At 39.5% G+C, this 17,118-nt stretch overlaps 2 protein-coding genes across 5 annotated transcripts in view; both read left to right on the forward strand.

Moving 5' to 3' along the window:
* LOC146469400 (uncharacterized) overlaps nt 1-10,103 on the forward strand; it is a 152,599-nt gene extending 142,496 nt beyond the window's left edge. For both annotated transcript variants that reach the window (XM_085123416.1, XM_085123417.1), the window contains one exon: nt 8,830-10,103. The gene's annotated coding sequence lies outside the window, so the exon portion shown is untranslated. The remainder of the gene's footprint in view (nt 1-8,829) is intronic.
* LOC146469403 (death domain-containing ATP nucleosidase-like) lies at nt 501-10,103 on the forward strand. 3 transcript variants are annotated; one of them, XM_085123449.1, is made up of 7 exons: nt 501-628; nt 2,210-2,287; nt 4,094-4,801; nt 5,888-6,073; nt 6,344-6,415; nt 7,205-7,303; nt 8,498-10,103. In XM_085123449.1, exons 3-7 carry the CDS (start codon nt 4,114-4,116, stop codon nt 8,764-8,766), a joined length of 1,314 nt encoding a protein of 437 aa, XP_084979575.1. In that variant the 5' UTR covers nt 501-628; nt 2,210-2,287; nt 4,094-4,113; the 3' UTR covers nt 8,767-10,103. The 3 variants fall into 3 exon arrangements, 2 of the variants coding, with proteins under 2 accessions (XP_084979575.1, XP_084979576.1); XM_085123450.1 differs by lacking the exon at nt 2,210-2,287 and having other exon boundaries at nt 528-628; XR_014867239.1 differs by lacking the exon at nt 8,498-10,103 and having other exon boundaries at nt 5,888-6,415; nt 7,205-7,282.
* Nucleotides 10,104-17,118: the final 7,015 nt, after the last annotated feature.

Here is a 17,118-nt window from a genome sequence, read left to right on the forward strand (position 1 = left end):
AAATTCCGATGTACCAGGACACGAAAGTATTTGTCCGCAAAGTTTCCACAATTTCCAGTGTTAACGAAAATACTGAAAATAGGAATCTTTGGACTTTGAAAACTGCATGTAAATAACAATCCTCCAGGAATATTTTCATAAGACTGTATTCTCAGAAGGATGCCTAACTTATCTTCAAAAGATCGTTTCTATACGCTAAGCCTCCTTCCCGAGCAATTTGAAAATGCACCAAATCTCGCCAAAATTTAACGCCGGCTGCGACGCGATCACGGCATTTCACATTATGCCGGAATTCTCGGAAACGAAAAATCTTTGGAAAGTTTTATTGTTATTTTCGTAAATAGTTCTCTAAAAGGATTCTTCTAACAAAATATGAGGAAATCAGAAATTTCAGTTTTGACCGCGAGTTCTCGATATTCTCAGTCAGCCGCTCTTAAACAGCCCAGATAAAACCGGATGCCAAGTGCCACAAAAGTCGGCTGCTGTCAGACAGAGGACAATTATAATATCCCCTCTAGCAAGATACAACATCCCCTCCAGCAACAACTTTTTAATTAAGGTGTTATTAAAACAGCGCATCGTCAATGCATCACTAAGATCTACAACAATTTACAAGAACTCTTGCAAGGTACGTAAACTTCATGAATTGCTACTCCACTAACTGCAAAAATGCACGAAAAAACTGTGCTAATATTTAGGCTTTATCATTGTTATGCCCGTAGCAGTATGTACCGTAATCAAACTTGCTAATCAAAACTCAACACGGACATTTTTAGTCGCGGTTTGATTAATATCGAGTACCAGATGGGCATCATCATTAGACCTTTGTTCCACATATTAGTTAACTTTTCCTAACTTTGCCTAGTTCTAGGTGAAGTTCAACTTAGTTAAGAAATAGAATGTAGCCTTCCAGAGTCAACTCATACAGTAGTTCAATTACGTCAGAAGACGATTTTAGCCTATTCAGCAGAACAGGAAGTGTAAGTCAGAATCCTTTAGATAAAGTATCTTTCCGAATTACAAACCAGTTGAGAACTTGAAGTTTATCTTAAATCGATCGATCAAGAGTTCGGAAATCCAATGTTAATTTATTCTCAATGTCCAAACGTTTCGGTGAATTTGATTAATTGCTCGATCGAAATCGAGTGCCGAGCTAATCGAACGACTTAGTTTACTTTCGCTCGATTAAATATTGTCCCTTTTGCTCGCTTAGGTATCCGGTGTTAATTTTAGTTTGAGAAAAATACATTATAAGTTAAGAAATGGCTCATATTCTGCGTGCGTCTGCCAGTAGAGACATGCATTGCACTGCTTGTTTGATTTCTTACTAAGGGCTGACATTTGAAAAGCGAGAATGTTTCACCAGCGCTTTTATTTTCCTTACATTGAAACTCCTTGAGACTCAAAGCTTTCACAATTAAAAAACATATTTGCCTCAGCTGACAATGACCTCGAGACACTGATTGTGAATTCTAAAAGTATGTTGTCGTTGGCGGAGCGTAAGCGTCATGACCCCGTGTCGTGTTGTTAAAGCAAATTTCTATCAACTTACTTGTTGAGCTAGATATAATTTGCTAATTTTTTGCGTATTCTCACTGACATTTTGTCTCGGTGTTTGTTGTCTTAACTACCATACAATCACGACTTCTTTTTGTCTGAAAATGGCATTTAGTGACCATTTGTTCAATAATATAATCGTTATCCTACTCCGGCAAAATTATTTTATCTAATGTGAAATACCATACTGTATTTTTTTGGAAGAATGTTGAGCTACAATCCTGGACAGAATAGAAAAAAGGAAATTAACCCACTCCCCCCCCCCCCCCCCCCCAAAAAAAAAAAAACAATCAATGATGAAGCAAAACGCGCCATTTTTCCATCATTGAAATGGGTAGTGGGAGGGGGGGGGGGTGGGGAGGTCTTAATTTTTCATTTCAACTGTCCAAGCAATCTCGTACCCAGAGTCGTCAGGCTTTTTGGTCAGCGGGGCAACGCCGGGAAGACTCTGGGGACATCGAAAAAATGGCTGTTCCGTAACGGTTGCCATTGTTTTACCGCAGAAATCCTGTGGTAATAAAATTCGATGTCCCCAGAGTCTTCCCGGCGACCAAGTTTTAACAAGGTTTTCGAAGTGTTTCCCTCAAATTACGGGTCAAATTTCATTCAAATTGGACTTCAAGTCCTCCAACCTTCTCATTTACATATACAGTGCTGCACGTGCACCAGCCGCTGAGAGACAAACCGCTCAAGCTCTGAGAAGCTATGTAAACACAGCAAAACACACCAGGTAAGCTTTTTTTTAGACCTTATTGTAATTTTTGTGGGTTTTAGAAGGAATGTTGTTGTTTAATTTTCTATCGAATTTTAACCCTTATATTGCACTTTGGTGACCTGTGAGGGAACGGCGGAAATCGAGCCTAACGTTAGAGCTCCTTGGGGAGGGGGAGGGGGGGGAGAGAGGCTGGGTATCCCGTATCCCTTTAATATTTTCTTTAAATATCCCATATCCCCTTAATTGTGTGGTCTCGTATTCCTATAATGTTGATACTGGTGACGTCATTTCCCGGTACCAAACTGAGTTTGCATAATTGCAAAAAAAAAAAAAAAAGAAAAAAAAAGAAAAAGGTAACCAATCAGTTTTGTTGAGAAAAGACTGAGTCGACCACAACAGGATCCGGAAGTTGATTAGCCTCCCACGCAGTCGTGTTTAGAAGACTCGTATTACCTGCTGTATACTATTGAACAACACAACCAAGGCTGAAAGTTAGTTTAGAATATGTTTATGACTGAGCGTTTTTTTTCTATGAACAGCAATATAAAATGTAAATGTCTGTATCTTTTTGTCACGTTGCAAACCTTTGCGTTCAATATTTTCCAAAGTCAAATTTATTGAGAGTCGGCTGGAACATCATCTTGTACGCCGTACTAGAGTAAGCCGTGCCAGAATGTCAAAAAGGACTTTATACGACATTTTAAAACATGTCCAGATCCTATACTGATTTTCTAAACTGTCATCACACTGTTTAATGAAGGTTGTGAAAGACTGGGGCAAAATTCCTGTAAGGCGAAGGACTTGGACAAAATTCCTGAAAGAAGAAAGACTGGGGTAAAATTCCTGCGAGAAGAAGGACTGGGGCATAATTCCTCTTGTTAATAGAGGGTTTCAGTCATTGAATAAATCTGTAAAGAAGAGTATTGAAACAGTTGTGAGGGCAACATGCACGAGGCTTGATTTTATGTTCATGATTACTTCGTATATACAATGTTCAAGTGATGTTGAGAGTAATATGTAATAATAAGCTTTATTCATCAATCTTAAAAAATAAATATACAATGGATTTACATAATTGGATCTAAAGTTAAAAATAGACAATCATAAACAGAGGAGCCTTGCTGCCCGCGCCATAAAAGAGTTCGCATGTCTTTTGGTTCTTGGTATTGCTACTGGTCCTGGTGCTAATCTCAGGTTATAGCTGTAGCTAGTATTTGGCTTTGTAGTAAACTTGGTATTGCAAAATATCTTATTAACCAAATGCTTTTACAATATTAGGCTTTTTTTGCAGTTCTCACCTACTGGTACTATTCTTACTCGGCTACTGGTATTTTCTTTATATCTATTTTAAGGTTGCATTCCAGAAAACCTTTTTGCTGATACTAAGCCAGCTTTTATTTTGCAGCTGGATTTCTTTAGTCCGTTATATATCCTGGCAGTTTCCTTGCTGACTTTAATTGGAAGAGACTCATTATCACACAGCCTGATCATGATCGAGATTATTTCGAACGCAATAACTAGTATTTTGCCTGGCACAAACTCGATTTATAAGCCGGTTACTCCAGCTCGTAATACCACAGCTTAGGTAAGGATAGATAAGTGTTGTACTACAGTTGTTTTAGAGTACGGAGGTTCATATAGTGCCTTAGCTTATTTATTATTCCTTTAATGTTTTCGCGCATGATGAACAATTCGTCATGCTCCAAGAAACACTAGAATTGTACAATTCCTGTTTAAATCGGTACATCCATGTACCGATTTAAATCAGGATTGATTAATTGTTTGATGGATTGATTAATACTTAGTGCCCTTCTTTGATAGGAAGTGAGGTTTTTTTAACAATGCCAGCGACTGGAGACAACACCAGTGATCCACCAGAGGTCGATGTTATTCTGCCAAAGAACAAGGATCTTCCCAAGAGGTCGAAGGATTGGAAACATGTCCAACTCCCAATCGACTTTTTGTTACTGACGGTGGAGAACTGTGAGTTTTTAGCTTGTCTTTCTCATTTGAATGCCGGGTTCTTCAAGAGTCACCACAAAACACTTGGTTATGTGTACTTCGGGGATATTGGTGACGATGAGACGAGGCAGACAATTGCTGTAATTAAATGCTATAGGGGTTCCTCCGTTCAAGGATCTGTAATTGTTGTACCAAATGCTGTCAGGATCTTAAGACCCAAAGCTGTATTCAGCGTAGGTTTCTGTGGTGGATTAAATGCCGAAAAAGTCAAGCTTGGAGACGTTGTCGTTTCAGCAAAGTTAATAACCTATGCCCCTACCAAGGTCACACAGGATGGAATCCAAGAACGTGGCGTTAGTGTTCCTTTAAAAAAATATCTTGCGCAACTGATACAGAACGCAGATGACGGTTGGGAAGCACCACTAGTAGGCCCAGACAAACTGAAGGTAGATGTGCATCGGGATGGCGTGTTCCTTAGTGGCCCGGAGGTAGTTGATAACAAGGATAGACGAAAGCAGCTCATGGAGCGATTTCCTCAGGCAATCGCAATCGAAATGGAAGGCGAAGGTAAGGGTTTAACTATAACTTAACAACAGATAGATGTGGAGCGTTAAGTTTTAAAAAAGAACGCTTGTTTTAAAATATCGATCTTCGTAACACTGTCGGAAGGTATTTCCTGTACATGAAAGCGCGCATCTTTGTTGACCTAGCACAGGACTCCCGGTCTGTCTAGGCTGAAAGAGCAATTTTACAGACAAGTAATTTTGACTTAGGGACAGAAAAAGTGATGGATATTCTACACGGTGACTATATAGAGATGGCATGGGAAGAATGTTGACGCTAAGCTCTTGCATTGTCTGATGGCTCTCCATAAAATTTGGTTAACCAATAGCCACATGCTAAATAGCCTAATCATGTTTGCCATAGCTGCGGTTTGCAGTCGCAAGGTTGCGTTATTGTCTATTTTCTGCATCTTTCTGGGAGCATCAGTACTTGTAGGCAACCTCAGACAATCTTGTTCTGCCTTGGTCGGGTGGATAAGAGACTCTCCCTTGATGGAAGCTTCCAGCTTGGTTTGTCTAACAGCTCTCGCTTAACAACCCATTGGTGACCCAGTGTCTGACCGAGAAAGGCTGAAATCTTTGTCCCTGGTTCTTTGACTAGCATCTGCTTTGTTAAAAAGTGGACTTAACTTTAGTCCTGACTGCGCAACGCCAACCTTGAGGATCAGGCGCAGTTTTCTGCCTGATTTTGTGCTTCTCTCCTCTCTTGATCAGTTTGGCTTGCTTTGAACTGCTAGGAGCTGTTGTCCTGGGCTGTTTACTCTCTCGACAATGAAGTTGAGGATGGTATTGTACCTTAAAAAAAAAATTATTGTCATAGCGTGGCCTTACGATGGTAATTACTCTATAGAAAGACAGTAACGCGTTGCTGACTAGGATTCCCGTCTCCGGACACAGAGATTACAATGAATAAACTGGTCCTGCAACGTTACTTCCAAATGGTAAAATCTGTATGGAATCAGATGAGGTTATTCTAACTGAACTCAGACCTAAATCCTTTCTTTTGTGTTGTGAATACTGGCTATATCGATTCCCTGCCTTCTTTTTTTCCTATAATTATATAAGGACACGTCTTATGTACGTCTTTTAGGCCTGTACACCGCAGCGCATGACTTGGATGTTGAATGGATCGTCATCAAAGGCGTTTCGGACTTTGCAGATGGTAGAGAGTCTAAAAAAGATTCATGGCGAACTTTCGCTAGCATAATGGCTGCTTCCCTTACTGCTCACATTCTAAGCGATGCGTTGGTTTTCAAAGATTGGCCGCACTTTGGAGGTAAGTAAACTCTATATAAAGGTAGTTAGTTTAGTTAGTTAATAGTTACTTTCTCCAAGTGTTACTTGGTAAGTAGGTCCTTGTGATATGATGCAATGGTCATTTTCTACAAGAATGTTTCTGCGCACACTTCATACATAGTTTCCATACAGATCTTGGTTTGAATTCGGTCTCTCAAGTCAGTTCTTTTGAATTCCTCTTAACATCAACACATTGCAACTACATTGGCTAACTTTAAATGATATTATTTCTGTTCATAATATGAATTAGCTGCAGAAAGCAAAACGTCATCTGTTTCAAGTACCACAGCTTCAAACGAACCCTCAACTGAACATCATGCAGGTAATACGTATTTCGAAACTTTAACAACAGTCAAACGACTAGAAAATTTAGTACACTTAGGATTATGTTTCCTGATTTCGTAGGTAAGTTGAAGATGTATTTTAAAGCCATATTGAGATGGTTGTACACGCCGAGGAAGGAACGATTTCCTCGACAAGGCTGCATTTGAAAAGTTTTATGTCCAGATATGTACGAGGCAATTTGTCCAGTTTTCCTTGGAAAACTCATATTGGGTTAAAAAACTGTCGTGCCAGGTGTTTAACAAGCATACTGAAAACTTGTCCACCCATCATACCCGACGAATTGTAAAAAAAGAACTTTGTCAAGGAAAACTTGTTCGTGTGGAAGAGGCGTCATTAATTTTTAAAAAATCCAACACATGACTTGATTTTCTTCGGACTATGTAGATCATCGTTGAAGAGCAGAACATCTTGGGGCACAAAATCTTATCCCCCGAATTTTCTGAGTAGGTGCAGTGCTGGTTTTTCCAAAATCCTAGCTTGATTAATCTCGAACTTACAAGGACATCTTTAAACCCTTCAGAAATCAAAAGGTAATCCTCATAACCAACAGGTAGAGTGGTGTTTACGCACCTTGATATCTTCAATCAAATCAATAACTAGAGAGCTCTAGTTATTGTCAACCGACTCTGAATGACAGCAGTGGTCAAGCCGCAGGTAGTGGGCTTCAGGAATGGTTGTCCTGTTTTCTTAATCATGAGCCGACCGCCGCAATTTCTGAGTGGTGTTGTCTGATTCATTCTTTTGAACAATCGTTTTGTTTCGGTAGGTGCACGTGCGTCATCATCCTCAGGGCTGAAGAGACCTCCGTCTAGTCATAATGCACCTCAGCCGGCAAAGAAACGAAAGATTACAGGAGGCAATGTTTGTCAGTAACTAATAATAACAGTAACAATAACAATCATCATCATCATTATCTTTATTGCTTAGTCATTTCATTCCTTTGACACATGTCAGCCAAATGGGACCGTTCGCTATTTCACTTATAACGCTTTCGTTGTGTCTGTCATGTAAGCTCAATGAAAGGGACTGCGAGCATATTTCTACAGAACAAATAGAAGCATGGCACGGATCGTAATAAACATACTGTTGTTTAAGGGTTTCGTGGATTCATAGCATTACTGACTCCTTAATTCTTTGTATTATTGTATAGCCTAGAATTATCTTTCGTCAGCCCTTTATTCATTTAACTTTGTAGAGATGGCTTTTTATCTCATAGTCCTACTATTTAACAATAGCCCATTTTACAGTTGTGTGCTTACTGACCTGGCCTTGGATTAGAAGCGAGGCTGGGGGTGACCTTGTTTTGATACAAACCTCATTGCTTTTCATATGTAAATGAAAACTAGTTAGCATAAGAACAGCATGATTTACATGTGAAAAGCAGTGAGGTTTGTATCAAAACAAGGTCACCCCCAGCCTCGCTTCCAATCCAAGGCCAGGTCACTAAGCACACAACTGTAAAATGGCCTATTAGATTATAAGCTCGAGATTTCTATCGCGTGATAGTTGATGAGGGCGAAGCCCGAATCAACTATCACGCATAGAAATCGAGAGCGAATAATCTAATTGTTTTAGTATAAATCTACTAGTCGTTCAAAACTAAACAAGTAAATTATCTATTTCCTCATCGCAGACACTTCGAAAACGCGAAGAAGCGGGCGCCATTTTGTTGAAAATCGCTACTCACTATCTATCACAGAATAGATATCGAGTAGCGTAGCCAATCAGAGAACGGCATTCGTGATAGAACACTAGTAGATTTATACTAATAGCATTTATAGGACAACCAGGGTCCAGTTGTTCAAAGGCCGGATAACTTTCTCCAGTGGATAAGTCACCATTCGACAGTTTCAATCTGTGCAAAGATTTCAGTATTTCCTCTTGTACAAGCGAATATGCACACTCTAACCACAGTTAAGTTTGGGAGTGTACCAAAACCTTGGACAACGTTTAACGTGAAGTATGTTTTAGACCCTGAATAGTGCCTTATCCAGCGGATAAAGTTATCCGGCCTTTGAACAACTGGGGCCAGACGAGTATCTTTTCTTTATCATTGTAGTTGAAGGGGGAAGTCTGTCGGATGAAGAGTTAGAACAGCTTGCAGAAAAGATTGGCAACAAATGGAAGCCTTTTGGGCGTCAGCTTAACTTTGATGAAGCCCAGCTTACTGGATTTCACGAAAACAATGAAGGATACAGTAACAAAGCATATGCAATGCTGTTGGCATGGAGACAGAGAAACGGCAATGCGGGAGCGACTTACGAAGGTTTAAAGAAAGCATTATGTGATGCCGATAGTACAGATTTTACAGACATATTTTGTCAGTAAAAATGCCATTTTCGGCAGTTTTGATGCAACAACAAATCAAATTTCGCCTGAAATATTTTGGAGGTCACTAAGTGGGAGAGAAAATGATTGAGCTCCGCTCTGTAGCTGAAAGAGCATTACAGTTTTGAAGAAACGAAAAGGATGTATTGTCCATCCAAAACAATGAGAGAATGACGCCATATGTAACGGCGCGAATCACAAGATTCTCTCCCAGCAAGCATCTAGGTATTTCTCAGTATTCTAAAGCCTCTAAAATGCAACAAATATTATCCAAAAATAACTGTGAAATGTAACAGCTATGATATATCGGTAAATGATTACTATAAGATGTAAACAGCAAATTCCGTGAACAAGGGTAAAATTGTACATGATGCCAGATAAATTTTTGGAAGAGTTGTGCTCAGGTATTTTCTCTCCCCGTCTCACAGGCTAATTAGCGTTGCCATGATAAACGATAGTTAATCACATTTTGAAGTTAAACAAAATTTGTAAAGCAAATTGTCTTTTACATGGTAGTCAACTCTTACCTCGTTTTGAATTAGGTAACGTTAGTACAACATTTTCTTGACTGAGATAATTGTGGAAGATAATCTGCTAGAGACTGGTCACCTTTTGTTGACGGCGGAACTAAGTGAAAACCGTTTACAGAAAGGACATGACTACTTTCCTTCTCTTGTCTTACAATGAAATTGTTTACTCAATTAATTAAAAAAAAATATCGAAGCCTAAGCAATATTGTAGTTTCTTTTTAGTGTAAATTACCCATTTTTAAATTCAGATTGAGAAATTTTTGATAACTTCAGAGACTAGAAGGCTCTATTTTGACCCTTTGCCGTTCCAACCAAACGGGTTGGCTCAGCTGCTTTAAACTTTTTTAATTGACAAGTCAAGCCCCCAACAAGTTTGAAAGGCAAAGAAACTCTCCCCCAAAATGATCCCAACAAGTACCTCAAGCAAATATTAGGGGAAGGTTTATATCTCGATGTTTACGTTGTCAGAAAATAAGAAACTAAATGCGTGGAATTTCGTTCCAAGCGAAGTGTAGTCACTTATTTACTAAAGTAACAAAAACAAAAAAAAAAAACGTAACAACAACACCAAAACTTTATTAGAACACACTAGTTAAATTTTTACAAGAAATTCTTCCAAATAAATAAATAAAAATTGTGACTAAATTACAACACTAGCTGAAAAGTAATAAGTTTTAGATAAACTAATATTAAGGATAATGGAAGGATGTAAAAATGAGATATAACGGACATTGTAAAGACTGGAAAATTGAAGGACAAAGAGAAAGAAAAAATACAGAACCACATGTATAGTTAATATTCATGCTATAGTTCATGCGTTTATTGCAAAACGTGTGCTGAACTCTATTTACTAGCAGATTGCATATACAGCGATAAAATGAATTACTCTGCCTCTATCGAGGAATAGCGTTTTCACACCATGCAGTAACTTGATCACTGTTGGGTAACCTTACCATATGTAGTAGATTTTTACCGTTTCGTTTCACATACTTAGACATTGTTGCACCAGTAATCAATGAAGTACCTACTTCCCAGTTGGGCATGATGTTCTAAATGATTCATCAATGAGTAGCAAAACGTTGCCACTACAAAAACTATAGGGAGACTAGGACGAGTATGGGATTGTGCATGGGATCGTTTGGGTAGACGTACAATATCGTACCCAGAGTCCTCAGGCTTTTTGGTCAGCAGAAGGGCGCCAGTAGAGACTCTGGGGGACTGGAATTTTATTTAATGTTTTGGATTGGCTGTCCCGTAACGACATGTGTAACGGCTTGCATTGTTTTACTGCAGAAATCCTGCGGTAATAAAATTCCAGCACCCCAGAGTCGCTCCTGGCGCCCACCCGCTGACCAAAAAGCCTGAGAACTCTGGGTACGAGATTGGTAGACGTAAGGACATTACGACAGAATCCTCAGGCTCTTTGGCCAGCGGTTGGTCGCTAAGAGGGATTCTAGACAATTCGAAAAAAAATATTTTTTTGATTGGCTGCCCCATTACAGCTTGCATTGTTATTGCTACACAAACTGCAAGGCTGATACTACGTGAAAGAGTTGACTTTGCGAGACAACAACCCGACGATGTAGCAGTTCTATATGAAACAGCGGTTTCTGTCGGGTTGCTGTCTCGCAAAGTCAACTCTTTCACGTAGTATCAGCCTTGCAGTTTGCAGTTTGTTTTTGGTTTGTGTTACAATTTATTTTTGGCTGATTAGGTCTCTTGTAGATCCTACGTCAACTGACAGCATTATCGTTCGCGGTCCTTTGCAGTTTTCAGGTCTCATTGTTGTTGCCGCAGAAATCCTGCGGTATTAAAATTCCAGTTCCTCAGGATCTCTCATTGGCGACCAACCTCTGGCCAAAGAGCCTGAGGACCAGAGGTACGAGATTGACATCACGGCGACAAAGATTGTATTTTTTCACGACAAGGAGAGTAGCTCTTCTTAAATCTGCTTGTTCTAAAAAAAACCCGTTTCCTTCACAATAGACTCCCACTACCATTACACCAGTTCCGTGTTCCCCGAAGCGATCCCGCAGTCCCCCACCCATATCAGATATAGTTCCTGGCAGCACAGTTAGCCCAAGCTCAAGATAAGAGAAACCAGGAGCCATAATCAGGGATGGAGACCGTAAGCGTGGGCTCCACGCGTCCCCATGTGTTGTACCAAAAAAATCTGTTTTTAGAAAAAATTGCGCCCCCCTTCACGTCATAAACCCGCGCGGATACACGCAAATTTGCGTGGGACTACTACCTTATATGGAAAATGGAAGAGAAAGTCCAGTTCGGTTTCGACCAAATTCGTAATCTTTAAATACTTTGAATGTGAAAATAACATTTTATTACCCTGTACATGTTTAAGTTCCTCCCTCTAATCTTACTAAACTACAGCTGTAAACTAAAGAATTGGGGACAACTCCAGGAAATTCTCCTGGCTAAATAGAAAACCTTACAGTACAAATATAAAATATTCTCCGCGATGCTGATATATATAAACTGAAATTTTATGTGTGAAGTCAGGTTCAACCATTTATTTCAAATTGGTGGTAAATCCTTGAGGAGACGAGTTAAGGAAATCGTCTCGAACGTTTTCTACGCGCTCACTGGCATAAATATTCGGCGCTTCAGCAAATTTCAGTAAACAGTCATTTTACGAGTGTAATAAGCCGGCCAAAGTTTAGCATAAGAAACTTTTAATGTCGAGTGCCTGTAAAACAGGTAATGGTAAAACAAGCTAGGGATTACCGAGCGAAAGGTTAAAAAGAATTCAGTTTATGGGCAGAAATTACTTAGTGAAGCTAAAAGTTGTCGACTCGAGCAGATTTCGTTGACACATCAGTGCCAAATTTTTCAACATCGGTCAGAAGTGAATTTCTCGATTACTTCTTTTTGCCGGAAAGCTTACTGCTTCTCAGTGAAGACTGTTGGGTTACTGCTTTCAAGACGTATTACACGTAAGACTTGAGATTAATTTTGATCCGTTTATTATTTGTTCATTTCTATGGTCATCCAAGGGACAAGAAACTGCTGTAAACACGTTCTTATCTGTTTTCAAACTATTTCTTTTTTTTTTTCAAGTTCACAAGATAAATTTCCCCAACATCAAACTAGCAACTTTAACACCAAAATAAGCTAATAATTCGCAAAATGCCTCCGGCAGACCTTAAGAACTGAAGAGGTGAAACAAAAGTACTTGCAGACAAACGACAAGTTTTCATGCATGTCCGCGGCCTGGAGTGAAAACACACTGAAAACAAATATAATTAACTATAAAAATGAGCGAAAAAACGGAACGACGTTTCGGTGTCATCCTGGCACCATTATCAAGTAAAGAATGCAACAGAAAAGATAATTTATTCATAAAGTAAAGTTGTGAAATAGAATCAATTAAAACTAAAAGTAACTGTCCGGTGTTCATTTAGAAGGTGTCATAAAATGGGAGTTTTGTCCGTTAGACAAATGCAAAACTAGCATATCCAATGGCATATGAAGAACTTCTCCTAACGGCTCAGAATGATCATAAAGAAAATCTCCATTCAGTATATTTGAGTTTTTCCCTTCATGATCAAGATTAACATCTCATTAAGCAGAGATAAGCTATAAAGGCTTTAAGACCAATCTTTTAGCGAACTGCGGGAGACGTGCAGGCCCGTCAACACTTTTAAACTCATCTATAGCGATTTGACCTGAAAACTTTTGGTATTTTGGAAAAGTGGTCGCTAATGAGAGGTGGTCGCTTACGAGAGGTGGTCGCAAAGGGAAGTTCGACTGTAGATTTTTTTGGTACAACACATGGGGCCAAGCCCGTAAGTGAAAATGGCATCTCGTTGCGGTCTCCATCCCTGATTATGGCTCCTGGAGAAACGTGACTCTTGCATATTTAGTGGTGTTACAACAGTTTGAATTGGAAGCGTACTGAATCGAAAGAAAATCTTTCTAGCAAACGTAATGCGGCTGTAATTGAGTCGGGATTACACTGACAGGAACGGATTTTTCCGCGTCGTGCTTCGCATATCGCGGAAAAGACTGTTTGGCCTAGGTGGTATCGAAAACGAAGCACTCGAAAACGAAGACCGAAGCACTGTTCTGTCGCACTTTGTAATAATCATCGCAACTTGTAATACCTGTCGCACTTTGTAATAAAACTGTCACACTTTGTAATAGGTCAGTAAAAACCAGTGATAAACTGTGTTTGCAAGGACCACCGTGACAAAATAAAAGTACCGGATCCTGTAGTGAAGGATCTAATCAGCAAAAAAAATTGTCAAGCAAATTATCTCAAAAAAGAGCAAGGCTGATTTCACGGTCAGGGAAGTATATTTTCCAATATTTCGAAAGACACGGCCTTTCTTCTTCAGGGTATGTTTGAGACTGACCCTGTGGCAAGATACGTTACAATTTTAAACAGTTACAATAGATACCTGAAAAAAGGCTAAAGTTACATACACAAAAACGTTACAATTTGGAATTTGAAAATACAACTGGTAAATAGGTATAAGCTAACGTTACAACGTGGTAGACGAAAACAAAATACCTAACAATGAGTTAATTACATAACTTAGGAAGACGAAAGACGGGAAAAATGTTCATGTCTCATCTCTCCTATTAAGACCTAAGGGTTCAATAGTTTGACCTCTGTCGATGAGGTATGCCTCTCTAGCTTTGCGTACACTGTCACGATTAGATTTGATGAGTTCGAGAGGTATTACACTTTGTAATACCTGTCGCACTTTGTAATAAATTAGCTGTCGCACTTTGTAATAAGCTTTTAAATTACTTTTGAATACGATTTTCTGTGGAAAATAAGTGAATTCACTGATCACCCAGGGCACAAAAACGTTCTTCTTTGATATATATTTTACTTTGCATACTAAACTGGGGGCATGGAAAAGAAACACGTTCTCCTCCACGCTTCTCGCAATTGTTATTTGTCTTGACTACGATGTATCTTGACAGAAACACTTTGTCACCACGAATAATGACTTTTAAAAATCGGTTTTGTTAAGCCGCTCCATTGCTAGGTACGTCCCTCGTCTCTAGTGTTTATTTTGGATAGTAAATGAATAGAATTTCTTCTTCTTGAAAAAGGCCCAGTTGCAGATAAAAGTGGACTTTACAAGGAAATGACTGTAAAGATTTGTATTATCAAAAAGTTTTTTTTTCATTTTCATTGTTTTCATGTTTCATTCCTGTGACTCCCCTCTCCCTCCCTCCCCCCCCCTCCCCGCTCCCCCCCAAAACACAGTAGAACAAGTAGCGAGTTACTCGAAGTCTTCATCTCCCTTACAAACCCTTGGGCTCAACTCTCTCGCGCATCTATTTATTTTAACCAGGAGTTATCTCTCCTGTGTTCATTTATTGCACTCCATCATTGCTAAGCAAGCTGTGTGATCTCCAAAATAACAATAGCGAGAAGCGTGGAGGAGAACGCGTTTCTTTCTTTTTTTTCCCCTCTTTTGTACATGTTTTCGCCTCAGTTTAGCTTGCAGAGCCAAATATCAAGGAAGAATGTATTTGTGCCCTGGGGGATTAGTCGAGTCATAATTTCTACCAAATATCTTATTCAAAGGAAATTCAAAAGCTTATTACAAAGTGCGACAGCTTAATTTATTACAAAGTGCGACAACCTGTTATTACAAAGTGTGACAGCTATTTTATTACAAAGTGCGACAAGTGTTATTACAAAGTGCGACAGAACAAGCACCCCAAAACTCGAAAACGCAGCACCCAAGCTCGAAAGGGAAGCACTTAGGTCGAAAACGAAGCACCCTAAAACTCGAAAACGAAGCTCTCTAGGTCGAAAACGAAGCACCCCAAAACTCGAAAACGAAGCACCCTATTTTCGATCAATTACAATCACTTCAACAGAGGCAAAAAAACCAAATTTTTGTCGATTAGATAGATAGTTTGTTGTTAAATAACTAAAAAGCTGTTACAGAAGAAAAATATCAACAAAAGGTAAAGCTTGACATGCTTTATTCACGTGGAAAACAGGAAATGCCACTTTGAAGTGTTACTTTTAATTCAGTCAGGGCTGCAGAAATTTATTTTCAACACCTCGCAGTTGAATAGTTTTGCGCAGCACTCTATCCGTTATCGTGTTTGACATATTCGTGACTAAATTTCGACCCTGAATAAAACAAAACAAAACCCTAAGTCGGCCTTAAAAAGTGAATGCTTCGTTTTCTACCTAGAGTGCTTCGTTTTCGAGTTTTGGGGTGCTTCGGCTTAGGTCTTCGTTTTCGAGTGGCCTAGGGTTTCTCTTGCCGAAGTTACTTCGAATCGGCTTGAAAAGCTGGTAAATGACAAAGAATACAAGAAGCAACAAGGTAAGTTGGCTTTATTGACAAAACAACGTTAATTTCTACTATTTTAAATACAAATCCGTTGCATTCCCATATAAATCCTTACAATTGAAACCGTTGTAACACAACACTTACCAATGACTCACGTTTCACGTTTCCGTCGGTGGACTTCAGTGATTCACCAGCCTTACTGTGCTTGCTCGTCAACATCAAAAGTGTTGCATTAGCATCACAAGCTCACCAGGCACCGAAAGTGAGTTCGGAAGATATAAAAAACTACGGTAAACATAGGGGCACTCCCACAATTATGAAAACAAAAACAATAAAACCTTTTGTTGTGCTTCGTATCTTTTCCGCTGTCGGCGGCTGGGCGGCGGCTATTCTGAATAATTTGAGTGCGGTCGACGTCGTATGGATTGGGACTGTGTTCCTTCGGAAACGCGTATCGGAGATTTCCCAAACTTAAAGCTTGACCGAACCTAAAACTGGAAGAATAGACACAAACTTCAACAAAGGGAATCATCTTTTTTCATTATTGATGCGAGGGTTTAGGTGTGCAGTGATGAAAATTTAGAATTAAGTTCAACTAGCGCAGCCAGGGGCGGTAGTCAAGCACTCCTTGAGTGATATACCCAGGGGAGTCTTGTGAGTTGTTAATTTCTGCCGTACCCTAGAGAGTAAATTCCACTGAATTCTAGGGAAATTTCTCCGCATGTTTCATAGGAAAAAATGGATACGAGAACCCTGCCAGTCAGTAAAATTTCAGGTCTTAAACTTTCTGCCTATTACTTTAAGATGGGGTGCTCCACTCTTAAATAGGACTCATTCGGCATCGGTCAGTCCACATGCGGTGTCATCCAAATGAGGCCTAATATTGTCCTGTGAGAGCCTGGTGATAGACAATCTACGGATGCGCTCTTTTGGGACTGCTCTAGAATAGGAATACATAGAAAGGATGGAGTTCATGTTCTTCAGTTTTGGAACCTATGCTGTTTTCGGAGTGAACAAAATAATCAATTCCATTCATTCTGCCCCTGATAGCAGAATGAACTGAGTGCAGTTTACTCAATAGAAGTGAGAATCTGCATTCTTTTGGGAAAGTTCTCGGGTTGATGGGAATAGAAGGAATTACGTTCTTTTTGGAACGAATATTCTCTGTAAAATTCCGCAATACGAATAGACAAAATTCATTCTGAGAATTGTACTAAAAGAATGCGCCCTCCGAAGGCCGCCAGCTGTGAGCTGTCTCCTTTCTAAGAGGTCGCGCGGCTCTGTGCAACCGCAAACGAGCCAAGGGATAGACCTCTTCTCGTTTTTGCTCGTTTCAGTATTAACGAGTTGACAGTTCATGGCGCTCTTTTAACTCTCTCGATCGACAATCCAAAAGGGACTTGTACTTCTTGAACTTGTAGCAGTCTGGAGATGAAACTTTGTTACGTGACTTGGCGTTTGCGCTGTTTACTGAACGTTTTGAATTAACGTAAAATGACGTCAGGTAACGTAAACAGATGTGAGTACTA

This window comes from Pavona decussata, unplaced genomic scaffold, assembly GCF_977016875.1.
Source record: "Pavona decussata unplaced genomic scaffold, jaPavDecu1.1 SCAFFOLD_124, whole genome shotgun sequence".
In the NCBI taxonomy this organism is placed as follows: Eukaryota; Metazoa; Cnidaria; class Anthozoa; order Scleractinia; family Agariciidae; genus Pavona; species Pavona decussata.